The 22,896-nt window shown below is 38.6% G+C and overlaps 1 protein-coding gene across 1 annotated transcript in view; it reads right to left on the bottom strand.

The window, feature by feature from the left end:
* Nucleotides 1-4,346: 4,346 nt before the first annotated feature.
* The window catches only part of Itgb1 (integrin, beta 1 (fibronectin receptor, beta polypeptide, antigen CD29 includes MDF2, MSK12)), a 31,173-nt gene continuing 12,623 nt past the window's right edge, over nt 4,347-22,896 (bottom strand). Inside the window, exons 9-15 of the mRNA XM_013009324.1 lie at nt 21,824-21,964; nt 21,489-21,706; nt 18,531-18,769; nt 18,090-18,312; nt 16,503-16,735; nt 12,456-12,622; nt 4,347-5,599 (exon numbers count right to left, since the gene is read on the bottom strand). Coding sequence (XP_012864778.1) covers nt 5,534-5,599; nt 12,456-12,622; nt 16,503-16,735; nt 18,090-18,312; nt 18,531-18,769; nt 21,489-21,706; nt 21,824-21,964 — 1,287 coding nt within the window. The 3' untranslated portion in view covers nt 4,347-5,533. The remainder of the gene's footprint in view (nt 5,600-12,455; nt 12,623-16,502; nt 16,736-18,089; nt 18,313-18,530; nt 18,770-21,488; nt 21,707-21,823; nt 21,965-22,896) is intronic.

Genomic DNA, 22,896 nt, shown 5'->3' with positions numbered 1-22,896 from the left:
TGGGGTGTATTTCTACAGAATGGAGCAGAGTAAAGGAAACATCAATGACTGACTCACAGCAGTAAACAGAGAGAAGAGCCCTTGTTAGTTAATAACTCAGAGGTGATGATGGGAAAGGATGGTAAGGGATGCGCCAAAGGTTAGCTTCTTTGACTCCTGTATTAAGACAAGGAGCAGAGCCCCTAATGGTGGGGTCTAGCCATTTTGACAAGTAAGCAACCAGCACAAATGAGGATCCGATCTGTTGACCTAAAACTCCCAATGCAAAACCTTGATTTTCAGTTACAGAGAGAATGGGCATCAAAGATCTGGCAGCCTGAAGGCAGAGGCCTGTAATAAGGCCTGTTGAAGCCTCCTAAAGGGAGAAATAAGAGAAGAGGGGGATAAAAGGGGTTCCTCTGGTAACCCTCCAGCTGCTTCATATAAGGGACGAGTTAGGAGGGAGTAGTTGGAGATCCAGGACATAAGATAGCTGGCTAGACCCAAGAAGGAGAGAAGCTCAGATTTAGTGGAGAGGGTAGGGTAGTTAGTAATCAGCTATTTCCTGGGGGTAGTAATAGCCCTGTGCTTGGGAGTAGGCTGAACTCCCAAATAAGTCACAGACTGCTGGATGGCCTGTATTTTACTGGTGAGACTCAGTACCCCTGGGAGACCAGAAAGTTAAGAAATGTTACTGGATGTAAATTAACACAATAGCTTGGTGGGACTACATTGGAGAATATCATCTATGTATTGGATAAGGATGAATGGTTCTAAATTTAGGTCTCTTAAGTCCCTTGCTAAACCTTGGGGACTATCCCAGAACCCCTATGGCAACACAGTCCAGGTAAGCTGAGTTGAGGTGTGGGTAATTGGATCAGCCCACATAAAGACAAATCCTGGGAAGAGAGAAACAAAGGGATAGTTTAAAAAATAAAAAAAGGCATCTTTTAAGTCCAACACTAACTAAAAGGCAACCATTACAGGGATTGTGGAAAGCATCCTATAAGGGTTGGGCAGGATGAGATACAAGGGAATAACAGCCACATTTACAAGGCGAAGGTCCTGCACAAGGTGAAACAAGCCATTAGGACTAGTTACCGCTAAGATGGGAGTATTATAGGGAGAATTAGTGGGACGTAACAGCTCTTTTCTTAAGTTTTGAACAATCAGTTGCAGTCTCAGAAGACTGCAGTGAGGGAGAGGATACTGGGGCTGTGAAGGGAAGTGTCAGGGGTCCCTCAGGGATATGTGAATGGGCGGGAGGGGTGGCGAATGATGCTGATGCTTCGCATCAGAAGATTTGTGAGTGTCCCATACCAACTGGGTCCACTTTGGAGGGTGGGAAAGAAAAGTCTGAGTCCCTGAGGCCTTCACAGCCCCCTGAAGTGATATTCGGAACCTGGCTGCCAAGATTTTGTCCTCTGTGTGGCCCAGTGGCCTGCCCTAACGGAAACCCGAACCTCCAACTTAAGTAATCACTTACCCTGGGAGTAAAAACAAATTAACTGGTGTTGGGTGGATAGGTGGCATTCCCTTAGAAGGAAGCCAACTCAGCAGTCTTCTGGGTCAGCACAGGACTGCAGCACAGGACTGCAGGCTAGGTTTTGGGGCAGCTGGTCAGCCCTCCAGCCAAACTGGGAGGGGCAAATCTACCAGGAAACCTGAGTCATGTGCACCAATGAAAGGAAATTACCCCAGAAAACCACGTGGATGAGCAAAGAGGTTTACTGCCAGCAAAATTGATAAGGCCAAGTTCCCACAAAGGGAAGAGGAAAACGGCTCCAGTGTCTTTCAAGAGAACTCATACAGTGATGAGGCAGGAGGTGGGAAGGGCCTCACCTGAAGCAAGGGGTACAGTCATTGAGAGCAAAGCTTGGGCCTGGGAGGGTGCACTTTGCTGACTGACAGCAACATTTTTTCTATCTTTTTGATGTTTATAGTCAATACAATGTGTTAAACACCTCAAGTTTTGACAAACTTGTACTATGTAAATACTAACTAAATCAACATATGGAAGACATCTATCACCTCAGTTTCTTTGTGCTAGTATTCTATATGAGGATTAGCTTTGTTTTTTTCCCAGCCGAGGAGCAAGTGTTTCACTGGTTAGGAATACAGGGAACTAGCCTGCCCGTCTGTGTGCTTACTTACCAGATTTTAGGTGATGGTACACACGTCTGCAGAAGTAAACATTGCCTTGCAGAAGTTCCTGTGAGTTGATGTCCTTATTCCTATGGGACACCCAAGCATCCTGAGGCATAGTTAACAATTCCCAGATAATGGCTATTTACACTAGTGTAATAATACTTTCAGTGTAGCACACTAATCTTTATCTCTTCAGAAGACGCCAAAAGAACAGCTCAGTCTTGTGTTGTGAACTTTTCATTCTCACAACCTCCAGTTGTGCCACATCCACCAACATGTAGTATTTTTAGCCACTTAAAATTTTAGCCATTCTAAAATTTGATCAGATTTTACATTCCCGTGTGGCTTTTTTGTCCATCTACTACCTTGAGTGAAGGGTCCTCAAATCATTTGTCCAACTTAATTTTTTATCTTCTTCATTTATTTTGAAGTGCTCTTTATGTATTCTGGATAAAAAGACCTTGACCTTGACTGAGTGAATGATTTGCAAATGTTTTCCCCATTATGTGGGTAGTCTTTATATATTTTCTGGTTTTGTTTTTTGCTGCTATCATTTTTAAGTGCCACCACCATTTCTAAACAGAAAATCATCCCAAACAGAACTCCGGCCATTAGCACAATCCCTCCATTCTATCTCTCCAATATCCTAGCTGGCTTTGCATCTAGAAACTTATTTAAGGTATTTCATGTACGTAGTAATACCATATTTGTCTTTCTGTGTCTGGCTTACCTACCTTAGCATAACATCTCCAAAGTCACTCAATGTTGAACATAGCCTAAGAACTTCATTCTCTTAATGGTCACATGATATCCCACTGTCTTTATATATACATTTGTCAGGGGACTACTTTCACTTTGGGGGTACTGCCAGTGACCCTGAAATGAATATTGACATGATTTTTGAGTCTCTGCTTTCAAATCTTTTGTATACATCCAAGAGTAAAACTGCTGAGTCCTACAGTCTTTGTTTACTTCTGGAGGAAGAGTGTCTTTACTATTTTACATTCCTATCAGTAATGCAGAAGACCTCAATTTCTCTACAACCTAATGGGTACAAAGTGCTATCTCAATATCATTTTAATTTGTACTTCCTGGGGACAAATGATGGCGAACCTTTTCATGTGGTTGTTGGCCATCTTTTTACAGAAATGTCTATTCAAATATCTACTCATTTTTAACTGGCTTGTTCATCTCCATTAAGTTGTAGTGCTTTATACATTCTAGGTACTGATCCCTTATCAAATAAGTATGTTCTCCCATTCTTGTCACTGTCTTGAGAAGAGCCTGGCATATAAACTTTCTCAATTTTGATCAAGTCCAATGTATCAGTTTCTTTTTGTGTATGTTTGTGTGTGTATGTGTGATATACATGAACCTTTAACCAAATAGAACTGAGTCATTTGTCTCAACCTTCCTTCTAGTGTTTTTGTACTCCCAAGGTTCTAGTTTAATGTATCACCTTCTCTGCAATAGACCGATGAGCTACTCAATCTTGATCTAAAGTCAGCTTGAATACTTGTTCCCACTAATCACTCAGAAGCCTCTTTTATCATTGGATTCTCAGAAGAATCCTGGAAATAAAAAATTCTAAAGAGCCAACAAAATATATCTATAGAATGAAAGAGTCTTAGAGATACTCTTCTGAATATCTTTGAGAGTACTAGGTTAGAAATCTTCAAAGACCTAGCTTTGAGCTTCTGGCAAATGGCCTCTACTGAAAATTACCTCTCAACAACTAGACAACAGAGGGGGGAAATGTCAATTATTCTAATATCTATTAGTGAGCTTTTAAATAGTATTGTGAACTGTCTTGGGGTCAAGGTCTTATGGAAACATCTTTATTAAGGGAATCTGTAGTAACAGTCAAAGAACAGAAAAAATTGTAAGAGGCCAAGGAATTGTTCAGTTGTTCTGTTGGTTCCATGTGTCTTCAAAGAACCTCTGTGGGTATTATAAAGATACTTATCTCTGTTTCACTCCTCAATACATTCATAAGTCAATATTATGACAGACAACATTAAGGAATTAATTCAGTTCTTTCAGCTTCCAACAAATGGATTCCTACAGTTAGGAAAACTGCTTTCTCAGATCTCAGCGTGAGTAGCTAGGATTTCAGATGTGAGCCACCAGTGCCCCAGCTTTTATCAACTTCTTTAACTCATATGCCTTTGAATGTCCATAGTCTGATGAATTGCACTAAAGAGTCAAAACATCCAACATCCAATTAAAGTATTTTAGCCATTTTATTTAATAAATAACTTCAGTAAATAGCGTTGTAAAAAGTGAGTTAAAATTAAAAGGCACTTAAAACGAGAACATGAACAATAAGAAACAGACCAGCAATTGGCAGAGTGAGTGGGAAGCATGGCAGTCTGCTGCAGCACAGCTGAAGGTAAGACTTGCCTAGGTGATTGCTGCTGGATAAGCAGCATCATATGTTCAACTTCACATCTTCATGAAAACGCAAAATTACAGCTAAAACTTCAAAGAGAAAGTACTGATAAAAAAAAAAAAAAGGCTTACCCCTAAATTGCAAACAGATACATTTGAAGATTAGGAGAGGTGATTAAAAGCACCAAATTAAACTAAAAAATAAAAAAATCTAAAAGGTCCCCACAGTCAGCAAATGCTATATAAGTTATGGCCTTAATGTAAATAGTGCTAAATCAAGTACTCGAGCAGAAAAATTCCCAGGATTTTTATCCAAGGTTTGAATTTATAAAAAAGAAGGCATAAAAGTTACCAAGATTAAGTAACTCTTAAAATGGCACACAGGTTTTAAAGCTATCTGTTTTTCCTTCCTAACTCTGATTTCTTCCTATGGCTTTTTGTACATCAACTATTAATAGTTATTTTACCAAAAATTCTTAACATACTGTGTTTCAGCTATGTCAATCAGTCATGTCCAAATAGGCAGTTAGTGGAATAGATTGAAAACAAGCCAACACTAGCTAACAGGACTTGTACTTCCAATTTGGTGTAATTGAAAACTGGCATATCTGAAAATATGAAAATCAGTCTTAATGCATCATTAGGAGAGGCTAATCATACATCCTATTAGCAGAAACTTATGGTGCTCCTTCAACTCTTGGCCTTTCCATCATGCTAGAAATGTCAGTAATCCAATGGTAGTTGGATTTCACCATCCAGGAAGAAGAGGTCAAAAAGGCACACTGTGACCTTAGCTGACAAGGATAACAATCCTGTCTCAAGTCTTTGTCAGTCCCTGGTATGGATTTTAACACATCATTTTCAAAATTAAAAAAAAAATTAAAATTATACATATTATACATTTTCAAAACCTGCATATGAATAAAACCATGGCAACAGTGCCCTAAAGCTACCTTACTGTGACTACGAAAATTGCTACTTTGCATTCAGTGTTATGAAATCTGACAGGTAGGACTCATTTTCCCTCGTACTTCGGATTGACCACAGTTGTCACAGCACTCTTGTAAATAGGATTTTCACCCTAAAAAAAAAAAAAAAGCTTAATCATTTACCCTATTAAAATCCTATATTATTACATCATAAAGTTAAACATTACAATCATTTAATGAAGTCGTGTAAGAATTAATTTCTTAATTTCTAAAATACATTAATAATAATGGCTCATATAAAGAGGATAAGCTCTGGACTTCTGCTGCTAACCCTGTATCTGATAGGACTTCTTTCTTGGCTCCTTCCTCCACTGAAGGGTTGTTCTAAGAGTGTCCTCTATAGATGGTAAGACACTGCTGCCACCAGAGAGCCTCCTTTGCACGTATTTGAAGGCCAATCTTTTGTTTGCTGGTATTCTATTCTGCTTCACTGGGACTGACTGCACCCAGGACCACTTGCTTGCTAGGAAAGCTCTCTACCACCTGAACCAACATTCTTTGTCTTGTTGTGCTTTTTTCTTTCTTTCTTTCAAATTAGGGTCTCACATCTTTTGTCCAGCAGAGTCTCAGACCAAGGTCATTGTGTCACCACCTCCCAAGTAGATGAGCTTATAGGCATAGCCCACCACAGACATGCCTGGGTTTGAGATGCATTAACTCTGCCTAACAGAAATACTCTAAATCGGGCTGAGAAGGTGGCTCAGTGGTAGAGTGCTTGCCTTGCATGCATGAGGCCCTGGGTTCGATTCCTCAGTACCACATAAGCAAAAAAGAAAAAAGCCAGAAGTGGCACTGTGGCTCAAGTGGTAGAGCACTAGCCTTGAGCTGAAGAGCTGAGGGACAGTGCCCAGGCCCAGAGTTCAGGCCCCACGACTGGACCAAAAAAAAAAGAAATACTCTAAATCTACATGTAAGATGCTTGACCAGACTAGAATCTTGAGCCCTGCTCAGGAGAATGAAGCTTTTGAGCTCTTGTAAAGAAGTTACTGGTGCAGAGCTCCGCTTAGCCCAGTCAGTGCCAGAGTGCGAGTACCTCCACCAGTTCCCAAATTGCGGAAAATGTTAAATTACCATTCTTCCTCAAATGACAAAGATGATAATGGTGTTCAGCACCATATTACATCTAAATAATAAGAACTGTAGGCCCAGAAGTGACTCTAAGCCATCAATACAAGATTATTTCAAGAACCAAAAATGTACTGACAGTGATGCTTTAAGCATAAATTTAGCCACAGACCTTACTTCTGCCCTCATAGAGAACAAAGTTTGATGAATGACAGATATGAAAAGGGGAAAATAGGAAAGAAAAATAAGATTAGGTGTATTTTCATAGTGAAATTGACTACAGATAAATTATTGAAAGGTAAATAGTTATATACACAAAGTCAAGATGAGGGAATAGAATGGCACACTGATAGAATGCACATCAATGGAGAAATGCATGCAGTTCACAAGTTTTAAGTATGTGCAATACAGGGGGAAGAGTACGTTTTGAAGTTTCTAGAATGGAAAGACAACAAAGAAGGTCTGTATAGCAGCTAAGGCTGGATCCTGTAAGGCACCAAATGAGCCATGTGGTTTCAGCTCAGCAGCTGTGTGAATACAACTTAGACCAAGATTATCCCCTTGCCCTAGCCTCCAGTCCTTCACTCCTCAAAATACAACCTAACTAGTTGTTTCTGAACATGAAAGAAATCAGAAACCCTCAGACAAATAATCTATCATCTAGATGACAAAGTCATCAGAACGTTATTGTAAGCTCTAATTTTACCTGAAGCTAATACTTGTTATACATTTTAAAGTAAGTCAACAAACCAGATCCTAACAACTGCTTAGAAAGTTAAAGAGTGCATATACAGCAGACTCATTATTTCCACCCTTCTATTTCCACCTGAAGCTAGTGCTGCTTGCTATTCTTTCAAATGGTGGGATCCATAAAGTACCACTTAATTAAGCTTCTTTCAAAAATGCATTGGATAAGTGGAATTATTTTTGGCATCTTCCCAGCCTTCCTCTTCTCTAGTTGGTACTAGGACTTGAAGAAAGGGCCCAAGCACTATCCCTTAGCTTTTTCATTCAAGGTTGGAGCTCCTCCACTTGAACCACAGCTCTACTTCTGGCTTTTGGCTGGTTAAATGGAAGTAAGAATCCAACCGACTTTCCTGCTTGGGCTGGCTTCAAACCATAATCTTCAAATCTCAGTCTCCTGAGTAGCTAGGATTACAGACATAAGCTAATTGGTGCCCGGCTGTATCCTTATTTTGAGCTTTAAGAATTTTAAGGAAATGACCCCCCAAAAAAGCAAATATAAAGAAGAACCCAGCATGAGTACAAAATATGATTTTATATGCAAGAACTTACCTTTGGAGAACTTTGGTTTGCCATACACAAAAACTTATGTTTATTATTTCAAAGACCATCCAAACAAAAGTTTAACATGCAAGGTTAGAAGTAAAATTACACTGTCTACATTAGGCAGCAGCTTAAATGGAGGTAAACTAACATAATTTAGATTAGTTTCCATCATTCAGAATGCAATCCCACCCCACAAAAAAAAAAAAAAAGTATTCAAATCTAGAAGGCAGGGTTGTATTCTCTGATAAGGACCTCTACTCAAAAAACCATTCTTGACAGTGGTGACTTTAAATCATTTCGACTCTCTTACCTGCTGTTCACAATGCAAACTATGAGATTTAAAATCTGCACTTAAGTTTATGTAACAGCAAGAGATAAAGGACTAATTTTTCTAATGTGTCTACATGAGTCTCACATGCTAAAATAACTACAGTGCCTATTAATGAGAATGCAGTGTCTATTAATGACTAGAAAACTTTGTTCTACATTAGAAAAGTGTTCTATAAGCCAGGATGTACTCTTCTTTTTTGGGGGGGAGGGTGATACTGGACTTTGAACTCAGTCTCTCACGCTGGCACTCTACAATTTGATCCACATCTCCAACCCTGCTTTTAGCTAGTAATTTTAGGTGATGAAGTCTAATGAACTTTTCTGTCCAGGATACCTTAAACTATGATCTTTCAGATCACAGCCTTGAGAATGGCTCTAGATTACAGGTGTAAACACCAGCATCCAGTTTTACAACTTCTTAATTTCTACTTCATGGTTTTGAGAAAAGATAACCTGAGATAATATGTAGTCATGAACTTGCATGAAATTTTGTTACACAATAACACATAACAAAATTTTTACCAAACATCTGCCACTTGAGTTACAGGAAATGCTTATTCTAGATGAAAAAGAAACACTTCAGCCAAAATCTAAGTGAATGATATGACTACCAGGCATGAATAATAATTTAATGATTTCCTGCAAACTATCCTTAACATACAGGAAGGGTCTTGTGAGAAATACCTTGTGATTTGTTAGCATTTAACTGCTTCTGATAAAGAAAAAAAAATCCCAGTAACCAATGTATCTCTTAAATATGACTTTCTACAAAGTATCAGATAGATTAGTCTTAATTTAACTTGGTGAAGTTTTATGATTGCTTAATAATAAAAATAAGATGTGGCAAATTAGGATTCCTTGTATTATTGGTTATTCCTTTATCCTGTAAAATATAAAACCGTGTTTTGGCTTTTATCTGATCTTCCTTCCTTCCTTCCTTCCTTCCATCTTTCCTTCCTTCCTTCCTTCCTTCTTTTTTTCCCTCCGTCCCTCCTTTCTTTGACCCTCCAACTCACCCCTCCCTTTCTTGATTTTTTATTGTTTTTCAGTGCTGAGTAGCAAACCCAGAGCCTCCTTCATCCTTCTACTTCATCAGCTCTACTGCTGAACTCCAGCAGTAAATAAATAAGTGTAGCTGCAGTGTCGAGTTCCATGTAATAAAAGTGTAATAAAATGATTCCTCATGCCTTCTGGCACAGAAGTACTGTTTCCCTGAGTTACAACAAACTGCCAGAACTCTATATATTACAGTGAGTGATAACCTACCTTTCCCCAAACAGAAAATGGCAGCTTCTAAGTATGAGACTCCGAACTTTATATGGCAAAGCCTAGGAGCATGGACCCTGGAGTCCAACTGCCTGGATCTGAATTTTACTTCTCCCACTACCCAGTTATGTGAACTTAGTCCAGTTAGCTAATCCTTCTGTGCTTGTTTTCTATGTGTGAGGCAGGAATAAAAGTAGCTCCTATTTTCATTAAGAACATCGAGTATTGGTTATCAGTTTTTTATTTTTTTTGCCGGTGTTGGGGCTGGAACTCTGGACCTGGGCACTGTCTTTGAGCTCTTTTTTGCTCAAGGTTAAGTGCTCTACCACTTGGGCTACAGCTCCACTTCTACCTTTTTCTGTGATTTAATTGGAGATTTAAGAGTCCCATGGACTTCCCTGTCCAGGCTAGTTTTGAATTGTGATCCTTAGATCTCAGCCTCCTGAGCAGGTAGAAAGAATGAGAGGTATGAGCTACCAGCACCCAGCAGCATTAGCTAGTATTACCATAAACTACACTACCAATACCTTCATGTTCTACAAAGTATGGTGTTGATGAGGAAAGCTGAATTCTCCATGGGCCTATCATAATGAAATCAGCTGGAGAACAAAAGCAGGGTTCTGTCACTAGTTTGGAGAATTTCATTCTAAGTACAACTTTTTTTATGAGTTTTAGAAAGCTTTTCACAAAATTTCATATGTAAAGCAGTTTGAAATGATGTAAGGAAGAATGTGGTCCACTAGCTATAGAAGGGAAACATCATCCATTTAAGCTTGGAGAACAGGATGTAACTGTGGAATTCATTTTTTTTTTGAGATAATGAATCACTAGGCCTCCTCCCAAGCTATCCTAGAACTTTCGATCTTTCCTCCTAGATTCCTAAGTACTAGGATAACAGGAGTGCACCATCCTACCTAGGAAGAACAATGGAACTTTCAGCAAAGACTGTGCTTTGTTTCTCTTTCAAGTCTTTGTGTTAGCCAAGCACCAGTGACTCATACCTAGAAGCCTTGCTACTTATAAGACTACGCTCTAGAAGCTCAAAGTCAGACCAGGCAGAAAAGAAGTTTGCTAAGACTCCATTCCCAAAATTAACCAGCAAAATATACCACTGGAATCATTGCTCAACTGATTTGTAAGCCTATCAAACACAATACCCTAAGTTAAAATTCCTGTACTGACAAAGTTATTTTGTAAAAAATTCCCATCTTAGATTTGAAAACCATAATCATTCAATTGAAGACACACACACACACACACACACACACACAAGCACGTACGCGCGCACCCCACAGCTTCCAAGTGTGTACAGGAACACCACTGAACTCAAGGCCTGGTGCTATGAGGCAAGCTCCTAATCCATCTTTAGTTCATTTTGGGGGGGATAGGTTCTCATGCTACTTTGCCCAAAGTGGTCTTGAAATGGGATCCCTTTATCTCCACTCCTCAGCAGCTGAATTTTAAGTTATGATTGAGAACTTAAAAAAAAAACAAAAACTCAAAATCTTTCCAGAACTAGTAACAATAATATTATAGTTATAAACTACAAGAGATTACAGTATGTTCCATTTTTATAATTTCAAAATCAATTTCATATCTAATTTTTAGTACTCAACCCTAAAGTGTAACAAATCATTTGTGATATAAAGATAAGATTACCTCGTACTGTTGGGAATATTATAGCCACCCAACCCAATCCTGACACAGGTATAGGAACTGAACCTCAGGAGGTAAGTGGAATATTACTAAGTGGAATATTACCCTAGGCCTGTCTGATTACAAAGCACTAAAACAAAGCTGCTGCTTCTACATCTTCTCAATTATTTGAAATCTTTCTAAGCACCAAGTCAACAAGCAATAAGAAAAGCCACAAGACAGCTATAATCCAGACAGCTTTTTAAAAAGTAGCAACAGTGGTAAGAGAGACACACAGTGCAGTAAGGAAAAGATAAAAAAGTTAACATGCAAAGACACAAAGGGAAAAGAAATACGAACGGCACTTAGAGACCAGCTTTACGTCCATAGTTTGGATTCTTGAAATTATTTATAGGACTCTTGTAAATCGGGTTTTCTTGCTAAAGTAAAAGAAATAGTTTCTAATGATTTCATCAGAAAGAAAATTAAGTGTTTAAACACTAAAAACAGAACTTTTTTATTATTTCTACAATTCCTGAAATGCAAATACTTGAGAAATAGTAGTGACCTATCTGTAGTCTAGACCTAATGATACAATAATTACATATGATACTGGATGTTCAGTGTTTAGCACCTAGGATAAAAGAGACTGAGGATTCTCCATGCCTTCTTGTATCAAAAGATGAATACAGGAGAGCCATATGCCCAACTCTGAATCCATACCAGAATCCACTATTAAATGCTAGCACAAACTTTCCAGTCAAATTTTGTAAACTGCTTTCAAACAGCAACGTTTAATAAGATTTAATTTATATAGAATAAATTATACCATAAGTTCAGAGTTTTTTGAGTTTCAAATGCATACAGACAGAAATCATGTCAAGAAAATTTTGGTGTCCTCTTCTCTGTTCAATCCTTTGCTCCCTCCTGCCCAAGCAACCCTTAACCTGACTTGTTTTCTGCTGATTATTCTGGAAATGGAGTTTAACAGATTCTGTGGCTGGGCTGATTTCTCATCATGATGCTCCAGATCTGAGCCTCCTGAGTAGCCAGGATTATAAGTGAGAGTCATTGGCACTCAGTTTTATGTAGCTTTTTAAATATGGTACTTTCTTCTTTAGGTTCAGGGGTGGAGGGTGGGGGACTCACTGATTTGTTTGCTACTGGTAATGAGAGTTGAGATTCCACTCCACTTTATTAAAAGAGTAGATCAGCAGATTTAGTTTAAATCTATTAAAAATGTTCCAATTCAAATTCATTAGGGAATGAGTTATTTAAAGAGGGCTTTAATAAATAGTCTTAGCAATAAGAGGCACATTTACTTTTTAAGTCACCTTAATTTTTAGTTGCTTTGCAACTTACCGTGTCCCATTTAGCATTCATTTTCTCCTTTTCAAATTTAGCAAATTCCCGTCTGTCATGAATTATCATTAAAAGCTTCCAAATCAGCAGTAAGGCAAGGCCAATCAGCACAATTCCAGCAACCACACCAGCTACGATTGGAATGATGTCTGGACCAGTGGGGCAATCTAGGAGAGAAGGAGAAGGATGATAACCATGAAAGGTCGTGAGTAAGTACAAAGTCCAACCACAAACACAAAAAGCTGAACAGTCTTATATAATAAATAGTGCTTAAAACTCAAGGTAAGTGAGAACATACTATCTCAAACTGTTAAGAAGCTAACAAGTGACTTTACAACATTGTAGGATACATGATCAATAAAAATCATGGGAGTGGTACTTGTTTGGATTCCGTTTTTGTACGATTCAGGCTTTAAATCTGACTGGGCAGGCCTTCTACCGCCTTAGCCAGGCCTCCAGTCCTTCTTGCTATTTTTTGACACAGAATCTTGCTTTTTGCCCAAGAAGGCCTACACTATCATCTTTCTATTTGTATTTCCTGACCCAGCTGGAATAATAAGCACATGCCACCAATAGCTGGTCAGAAAAATCCAGGTATTTCCTAATACATGCAAAACATTTATTTCTAAAAGAGTGCAAATTTATGCCGGGTGCCGGTGGCTCACGCCTGTAATCCTAGCTACTCAGGAGGCTGAGATCTGAGGATGGTGATTCAAAGCCAGCCGGGGCAGGAAAGTCCGTGAAACTCTTATCTCCAATAAACCACTAGAAAACTGGAAGTGGCGCTGTAGCTCAAATGGTAGAGCGCTCGCCTTGAGCTGAAGAGCTAAGGGACAGCGCCCAGGCCCAGAGTTCAGGCCCCACGACCCAAAAAAAAAAAAAAAAGTGCAAATTTAGACTTTAAAATATCACTTAAAATCATGTCAAAATCCTCCAAAGTTTATGTATAATCATAGTAAAGTAGATTTTCCACTAAAAACTCTTAAACAAAGCTAAAACAATTCAAAAAGATCTGGAATATGGAGAATGTTCCATGTTCACAAATTAGAAGATATCCTGCTTTCACAGAGTCAACTATGCCTACTTTGGAACTCAAACCAGTCCCAATCAAAATCCTGGAAGAGATTTTGCAGGAATCAACATATCAATTCTAAAATACATATGGGGAGTAGAGAAATGGATAAATGATGGCCTAGAAACAGATGGGCTGATGGAACCCACATCTATGGCCAACTGAGGTTAAACAAGTGTTAAGAACACACACTGAGGGGCTGGGAAGTTGGCTCAGTGGTGGAGCGCTTGCCTTGCATGCATGAGGCCCTAGGTTCGATTCCTCAGCACCACATAAGCAAAAAGAAAAAAGCCGGAAGTGGCGCTGTGGCTCAAGTGGTAGAGCGCCAGCCTTGAGCTGAAGAGCTGAGGAACAGCGTCCAGGCTCAGAGTTCAGGCCCCACGACGACCACCACCACCACCACCCCGCCAAAAAAAAAAGAACACACACTGAAAAAAACGACAGTCATCTTTAATGGTGCTAGGAAAAAAATCAGACGTCCACATGTAGAAAAATAAAAATAAAGTCACAATGAATTCAAGACTTAAAGGGAAGACCTAAACGATGGAACTTTCAGAAGAAAATACAGGGGGTATAATTCAGGACACTGTAATAGGCAAGGTCTTTTTGGAAAAGACCATAAAAACATAGGAAATAAAAGCAAAACTAGACAAAACTAGGTTAAATTTCAAAGTTTTTGCATAACAAAATAAGTTAAAAGATAAAGAAGGAATTGAGACAATCTATAAGATGGAATAAAATATTAAACAAACTATACATTTAACAGAACACAAAAAACTCAAAAGCATCAACAGCAAGTAAGCTGTACTAGAAGGGTAGGGTAGTGGGAAATGGATGATGGGCATTAACAGCAGGCCAACCCTGGCAAATAGTTGACACACCATCTCAGCCAACAATCTGAGTGTGGTAGATCATGCTGTCAATCAAAGCTACCAGAGACATAGCTAGGAGGATCAGTCTGAGCTTTGGACCTGGGCAGAGAAAAATGTAAAATGCTACCCAAAAAGCACAACAAAAAAGAACACTGGGGTTGTGGATCAAGTGGCAAAGTGCCTGCCTACCAAGTACAAGCCTTATCTTCAAACTGTAGCCCCACAATAAATACAAGTACACTGAAAGTTTTCACCAAAGAAACAATGTTTGAGTAGCTATACTAAACACGATTTAAACATTATAAAGTATGTGCACACATCAAAACATCACATTACGTTAATCTGTAAAAACTTTTTTATATCAGTTAAGAAATTATTTAAGTGATAGATTTTAAAGAAATAAGCCTCTATTTACAAGATCACTCAATTTACACAAAAATAGAAAAAGGAAGTGGTATTGAAAATATTAGCCAATCATACGCAAAACAACCAAACCTTAATCCAAATTCAAAGATGAACTCATATAGCTTACAGGTCCTAAACTGTAAATCCAGGAAATATCAAACTTTAAACATTTACAAGCTCCAGTTAGAAAATGAAGTTCTTAATTATAAGCAACCTCCATAAAGAAAAAATGAGGTGGCTCAGTGGTAGAGTGCCCTGGGTTCGATTCCTCAGCACCACATAAACAGAAAAGGCTGGAAGTGGTGCTGTAGCTCAAGTGGTAGAGCACTAGCCTTGAGCTGCAGAGCTGAGGGACAGCATCCAAGCCCAGAGTTCAAGCCCCACAACCAACAAAAAAAAATAAAAGTAGAAGTGCCAAATGATCCAACATTCTCACTGGCATTTATGGAAAAAAATGAAATAAAAAAAATAACAACAACAACAAAAGGAACAGCACACAAAACATCCTGGGCTGGTAGTGTAACTCAGTGGATCACTCCTATGGACCTTCTTTCAATATTTAATACTGGGGGAGTGGTGAGGGAGAACTTGTGATGTTCAAAGACAGTACTAAGAAAACAGGACCTTTACAAAGTTTAGCAGTTTCCCATAATTAAGTCTATTACCTTTTCCAATATGCTCACAAAAGCTATATGCTAATGTAGAAACTTCAGAAAAATCTACTAGAAAAAGCTAATAAATCAAGATATAAACATATTTTATTTCCTGAGCAGCTGAACCAATTCTACACTTAACAATATCCTCGGGGTCCTCCCCCATGGTATAACCTGTTTTCACTGTATTTAACGTTGGTATAATTTGCGGAGGGGAAGGGAAAAAACAAATTGTTTAAATAGGGATACAGGTGGATCCATTGCTATGTTGAAAAACGAACTTTACAATTTAGGCAGGAGTGGGGCGTGGGGCGGGGGGAGGAGGATGAGGGGGGAGTGTAGTTGTGGAGATGGGAGGGAAGGGATGGTAGGGGAAAAGCAAAAGGAGGAGGTAACAGTGCTTGATAAGGAATGTACATATTATCTTGCTCATGTAATTGTAACCCCTCCGTACAGTATTTTCACAATAAAAAACATTAAAAAGAAAAACAATATCCTCGGGGTAACAGTGTTCACAATGTAATATACTCATTACCTTACTTACATAACTCCTAACTCCCCTGTTTATCACCTTTACAATACATTTTAAAAGAAAAAAAGAAGGAATTAGGCAAAAAAGTTGAAAAGTAAACAGTAGCTGGTGGAGAATCTGTTATCATAATAAAAATTTTAAGATTTGAGGGGAAAAAACCCCACAATATCGTCTAGCAAATTATGTTTTAAACCAAGTTCAAATTTAAGTATCATCAATTGAGGACTGATTGTCAGGCTTGATTCTAAGTGCCTTGAACAGACTAAACACTGACCAGACTAACTAGACTACTTATCTAAATATCTAAACATTCCTATCAGAAAACTTAAACTTGACTCTTGATTCCTTATTTCATGGTTAAAAAGTATTTTAAGTTTTGAAAAAAAGAAAAATCCCCTAAATTGTACCTTACAGAGTTGGAGTTTGTTTGCAGATATTAGGGAATCTGACAATAAGATGGATAGTCAAAGCAACATATAAAAGAAAATGAATGTATATAATTATTGGTTCTACCTGGAGTCTCCACAACATGAACAATGGCTTCATTATTCTCGTTCACTGAGTAGGTAAAGTAGAACCAGCAGTCATCCACATCCTTCTCCTTACAGTGGGTCACAGGATACACCTGGACAGGCTGGGGCAACTTGTCCCGATTTTCTACCTTAGTCAGGTTGAAATGTGAACATTCCTGTGCACACGTGTCTTTCTTTTCTCCTTTATTGAAGGCTCTGCACTGAACACATTCTCTGTCAAAACAAAGGATATTTAAATGTACTATTTAAGAAACATTTTGCATGCTAACCCTGTGACATTAATGAACCAAGAACAATGAAAGAGGATTTGAATAAACATGGAGGCAGAGTACGTTTTTGGATGGGAAGTGTAGATTCCAGCTTCCATCAGTAATCTGCATGAATACAGCTAATATTAATGAGGTGGCTGGAAAAGCTACAGCCAAAGGGGAAAGGGTACATGAGGTCTCAATCTGCATTCTGCCTCCAACAAAGCTGACTTAGGCAAACGGGCTGCCTTTGCTGACCATGTGAATATGCTCTCTTTGTAAGGGTGAAAGAACCTGCACTTTTTTTTGGGGGGGGGGGGGAAGAAGAGGGTCCAGTCGTGGGGCCTGAACTCTGGGCCTGGGTGCTGTCCTTCAGCTCTTCAGCTCAAGGCTAGCACTCTACCACTTGAGCCACAGCACCACTTCTGGCTTTTTCCTTTTTGCTTATGTGGTGCTGAGGAATCGAACCCAGGGCCTCCTGCATGCAAGGCAAGTGCTCTACCCCTGAGCCACCTTCCCAGCCCGAACCTGCACTTTTTATTTTACCTTTCACCTCCTCCTTAAAATTAGCCTGAGATCTAAGTATTTTGGTTCTGAACCAATCTGGGTAGATAAATCTTAGAGATTCCTATCTCCAGTAAAACAGTAAGATGCTAGAAGTGGGAAGATGGCTCAAATGATAATGGAGTTATAGCCCCATAAGTGGCATAGAAAAAAATAAGTTAAATTTTAATACCAATAATCAATGTTGTTAGACAATACTAGCAATTACATATTTTTTGACTAATAAAAATTGCTTGTTTCTAAAAAAAAACTACTTCCACAAATGAAATTTTAATAGAATTCCAATTAAATAAATAATAAAAATAAATTCAATAAACAGATCATAAAACAAGGTCTGTATTAAAATGATAGCATAAACCAGAACTTAAAAGTATTATTATTGGATCAATTATAATCAATCAAGGGTAAAACCTTTAATTTTGCTGAGTTAACATTGTAAGTTGGCCAGAAATATTCCTCAGCAGTAGAACAAAAGGCCCGCACCTGGTTTAATCCCCAGCACCATTAAAAAAAAAAAAAAAGGTAGCAATGATAATTTAATAAAAGTAACCACACAGATTCAATTATCTAGCAATTTCCTATCAAAATAATAGCACAGTTCTCAGATGACAAACATACACTAGCTAATGAGGAAGACATTTTTGGGGCATTTATTTATAGAACATACCAGCACTTGTCCCGGCTTTAGTGATAACTCTAATACATATTAGGTGAAAAAAGACAAATACAATTTCAAGTAATTAGGAAATGCTTACTTATGCTCAGCACAAACACCAAGGCAGGTCTGACACGTCTCACAAGTTTGACCTTGAAACTTTGGGTCTGTACACTTGCAGACACCACACTCACAGATGCCCCGGCCATTACAGATCTGTCCATTTACTGCAGTGCATGGACCAGTATCCAAAGAGCAGTCACATGCGCTCCCAGTGTAGTTGGGGTAGCACTCACACACACGACACCTACAAATTCCATTTCCTGCAATTATAAAGACCATTTCTCAAAATAATCGTAAGCATAAAATATCACAGCATTTACTTAAAAAGCAAAAGTAACCAACAACACATAGGAAAGTGTATCTAAGGATGGACTGACCCCAAATGCTGTCCCTTTGCCATTGGACTATTGAGTAACTCCTAATATTTTTACCATACTGGGGAAATCAGTCTGTAACAACTTACAGTGCTTTTTCTTACCTCCACAGATTAAGCCATTGGATCTATCACAGTTGAAATTATCACACTCGCAGAATTTGCCAGAATAAATTTCGTTTGTATTATCCCTCTTCCGACACACACATTGTCCACAGACACATTCTCCATTGTTACTACAGATTTCTGAGCTGTTCTCTTTCCTGCAGTAAGCATCCATGTCTTCACTGTTAACTTCATCTGTACTGCATTCACAATGTCTGCCAACACGACCCTCATTACACCTGAAGAAAGATTTCCAGTTGCAATGCCACAAAGTTATGAAGAAGAAACAAAACTGAACAATCTCTTGAACTACTAACATAGTATGCGGGAATGTTCATGATAAAAATCTATACAAAAAATAAACATAGTCACTTGCTTATAAATTATTCTTGCAGTATGAGGATTTTGACCTTTGGGCCTTGTGCTTGCTATTGCTAGGCAAGTGCTCTACCACCTCAGATACACCCCAGTTCAAGTGGCAGGGCACCAGTCATGCAAGCAGGAGAACTTGAGTATGAATCTCAATAACAGAAAGAAAAATAGCTATAAAATTTAAGTTAGGGTCTACATTCTACAATAACACCATTTCCTTTTTTTAATTTTACAACATGTAAAATTGCTAAAAAAATTATTCAAGAAATGCAAACTTAATGAAGTGCAGTATAAACATTCCTTTTTACTTCCTAATTCTATTTCTCAGATAAAGTCATCATTATTGCTAGGCCAGGCAATATAGGTGTGATTTCTCACACTGGTAATCCTGGCTACTCAAAAGGCTGAGATCTGAGGATTGCAGTTGATTGCAGTTTAAAGCCAGCCCAGGGAGAAAAGTCCATGAGATTCTTATCTCCAATTAACTGCCAAAAAGCCAGAAGTGAAGTGGCACTGCCAATGAAGTGGTAGAGTGCTACCCTTGAGCACAGAAGCTCAGGGACAGCACCCAAGAACAGCACCAAAAAAAAGAAAAAGGAAAAAAAATCACCCTTATCAGTTTGATATATTTCCCCAAACACTGTTCTATAAAATTTACAAGTGGCAGCAATTCCCAACTATGCAGCAGTATAAGGGGGTGGGGCGGATATAAAACTGCTTCTGAGAAAGAGTGGCTAAGGAAATTAGAGTAGGTAAGACAGTGATCTGAATTCCAAGGATACCCCCAAAGTTTCTATCTTTGTGATGAGTCTGAGAGGGGCCCTCCCGAGGAACTTGAAGTTCATTCAGATAGAAGCTGCAGGAAATTCTGTTAACTCACACAGCATTTGTATCACAGAAACCCCAGGAAGACAAAACATGGAGCACTGAAGTATGAATGCACAGAGCTTTTAGTATCAGCTCCACATAGGAAGCTAAACAGTAAGGTGAACAGCGGCAGTTGGACTAGGAAAACACCAAGAGAAACAGCTGATCACAACCAAATGAGTTAACACAATGTAGGAAACAGGAAAGCCTCAAGTTAAAAGGTAAGTGGGATCAGTAAAATCTTTAATTTCTTCTCTGCCACTGGCTGGGAACTGTAACTATGCTGCCACCTGCTGGAAAGAAGACAACAACAAAAGCCAGTTGAAAAAATGGGAGGGGGGGGAACCGTGGTGCCCTTTTATTTTTTCATAATTTCTCAGTTCATAATTCTCTCTCATAATTAAGGAAGAAATAAAAATCCTCCATGATACACAAAAGTACAACAAATTCATGACTACTAAGCTGGCACTGCAGAAGATAATTAAAGGAATACTACATACAAAAAGACAAATGAAAACAGAGAAACACAGGAAAGAATAAATCCTATTTAATGAGATTAGCAACATAGGAAAAAGCAAGCACTATAAAAACAAAATGAGCTGGGCACCGGTGGCTCACACCTGTAATCCTAGCTACTCAGGAGGCTGAGATCTGAGGATTTCGGTTCAAAGCCAGCCCAGGCAGGAAAGTCTATAAAACTTTTATCTCCAAGAAACCACTAGAAAACTGGAAGTGGCGCTGTAGCTCAAGTGGTAGAGTGCTAGCCTTGAGCTGAAGAGCTGAGGGACAGCGCTTAGGCCCAGAGTTCAGCCCCACGACTGACCAAACGAAAAGACAAGAAATATGACACAGATCTCAGTATCAACCCTGAATGTTAATTGTTTCTACTCTCCAATCAAAAGACTTTCAGCCAGGCACCAGTGGCTCAAGCTTGTAACTCTTACTCAGGCAGCTGTGAGATCTGATGATTGTGGTTCAAGGTCAAGCCAGTCAAATATATTTTAGAGAGTCTTCATCTCCAATTGACCAGCAAAATCCACAAATACACCCACCCTGGAGCCATCTAATCTCTGATAAAGGAGCCAAAAACGCATGGGGGAAAAGACAGCTTTTAAAAAAAAAAAGTGCTAAGAAACTGATTATCTATACCAGGAGTCTGTTACGGCTTACTCTGTACAGAAATCAACTATAATTGGATAAAAGCTTTAAATGTAAGCTTTGCCCCTCTGAAACTACTTCAGGGAAAACTCTGGAAACTATAGGCACAGAATGGCTTTTTGAATAGAATCCTAATTGCCAAACAAAAATAGAACAAGAATGGATGAATGAGACTAGATTAAATTAAAAGTTTCTGTATAAGTGTGGGAAGGTGGCTCAGTGGTAGAGTGCTTGCCTTGCATGTGCAAGGCCTTGGTTCGATTCCTTAGCACCACATAAGCAGGAAAAGCCAGACATGCAGCTCTGGCTCAAGTGGTAGAGAACTAGCCTTGAGCTGAAGAGCTGAAGGATAGCACCCAGGCCCAGAGTTCAGGCCCCACGACAAAAAAAAAAAAAAAAAACAGACAGGAAAGATCCTTAAACTCATCTAGTGGAATTGCAATGGTGATTGGAACAAATGATTTGTCCAAACTGAGGTTTCATATGCGTATACCAGTATTAAGACACTGCCTACAATTTTCAAAGGCACCATGCCCTCTGTCCTTCCAGTCCCCAGCTTACCTACAAGCTCCACACTCAAATGTCCCATTCCCTTCATGGCACTTGGGACTTTCAGGAATGCCTTCATTTTGGCATTCACATTCACAGATGAAGTGAAGAATAATCTCTACTTCTTCAGTAAAGCCCAGAGGCTTAATTTTAATGGTTTCAGAATTCTTACTGTTTCCAGAAACTTTTTCTGGACATTTGTTTGCAGTTATGCTTATTTCAAATTGAACCTGGAAGAGAAAAAGGAAACTAAATTAAGCTGCCAATAAAGCTGAATTTTTTTTTGTAAATGTATTTATAAATGAGCATTTTTTTTCTTTTCTATAGAAAATGGTTATAGGATATACCTCATCTCCTATGGAGATATTGGAACACTTTCTTCCATTTTCCCCTGTTCCATTCACCCCATTCTTGCAGTAGGATTTGTAATTTATCATTACTCCTTCTGGCAATTTGCTGTTTTCCAAAATGACTTCTGAGGAAAGGGACTAAAAGGTAAGTTGATTGTCAATAAGGAAGTCAAATAAAATACTACCCGAATGTAAAACACATGAGTACAATGAACTGTAATAACAATAACAACAAAAAATTTAATCCAAGCCTGCCTGAAGGATTAGAAAACTCAGAGTAATAACTTCTAATTAAGAGTCCAATCTTCAAAATAATGTGTATAATAGGAGTGTTTTTAGTTCAATTACAACATTAATGATTATATAGCACAGAGGCCTGACATTAATTATTAGAAACAGAGAAGAGATGTTTTCTTTCCCCAATGAACATTTGTATTTCCTCTTCAAGCTAAAGAGCACCGTAAATGATCTACTCTACAAACTGGGAACAAATTTGTTAGAATGCCTGTGGTCCTGGCAGAAAAATGTAAACGTTAAGTGGCTTGTGAGGGACAGGTGCAGGTAGCTCAGTGGTAGAACACTTGCCTAGCATGCGTGAGTTCTGGGTTTGACTGTCAACACTGCTCTCAAGCCCACCAAAAAAAAAAAAAGACCACCCTGAGAGGCTGAAAGTCAGTCCTTACTTAAAATATCAAACATCTCTGGAACCCCAATGGTATGAGTTAAAAAATATCTAAAATGCAACCACAGAATTGGGGAGGCTGGGAGAGGGTGTATGTCACATACAATCATACTAAATGCCTTCAGATTACATAGAAATGATTTTTGGCCAATGCTTAATAAGTATCATTAGTGGTCAAATAAAGTATTACCTCAGCTATAATTTCTTTTCAGTTTCAACTCCTTTCCATATGTGAAGAAAACACAATACCAGACCTCTTTATAAGGCAGGTATAAATAGCAGCTTAAATTATAGACATATGTGTACTGCTTCATAGTGCTATAACCTTAATGGTACTCTCACATGTTCATATCTGAGTGTATGTATATACTTACTGAAAATAGAAAAC

The sequence above is a fragment of the Dipodomys ordii genome, unplaced genomic scaffold (genome assembly GCF_000151885.1).
Source record: "Dipodomys ordii isolate 6190 unplaced genomic scaffold, Dord_2.0 Scaffold9, whole genome shotgun sequence".
Lineage (NCBI taxonomy): Eukaryota > Metazoa > Chordata > Mammalia > Rodentia > Heteromyidae > Dipodomys > Dipodomys ordii.
Note: the sequence above shows the minus strand (reverse complement) of the source record. Positions and strands in the feature narration are given on the sequence as shown.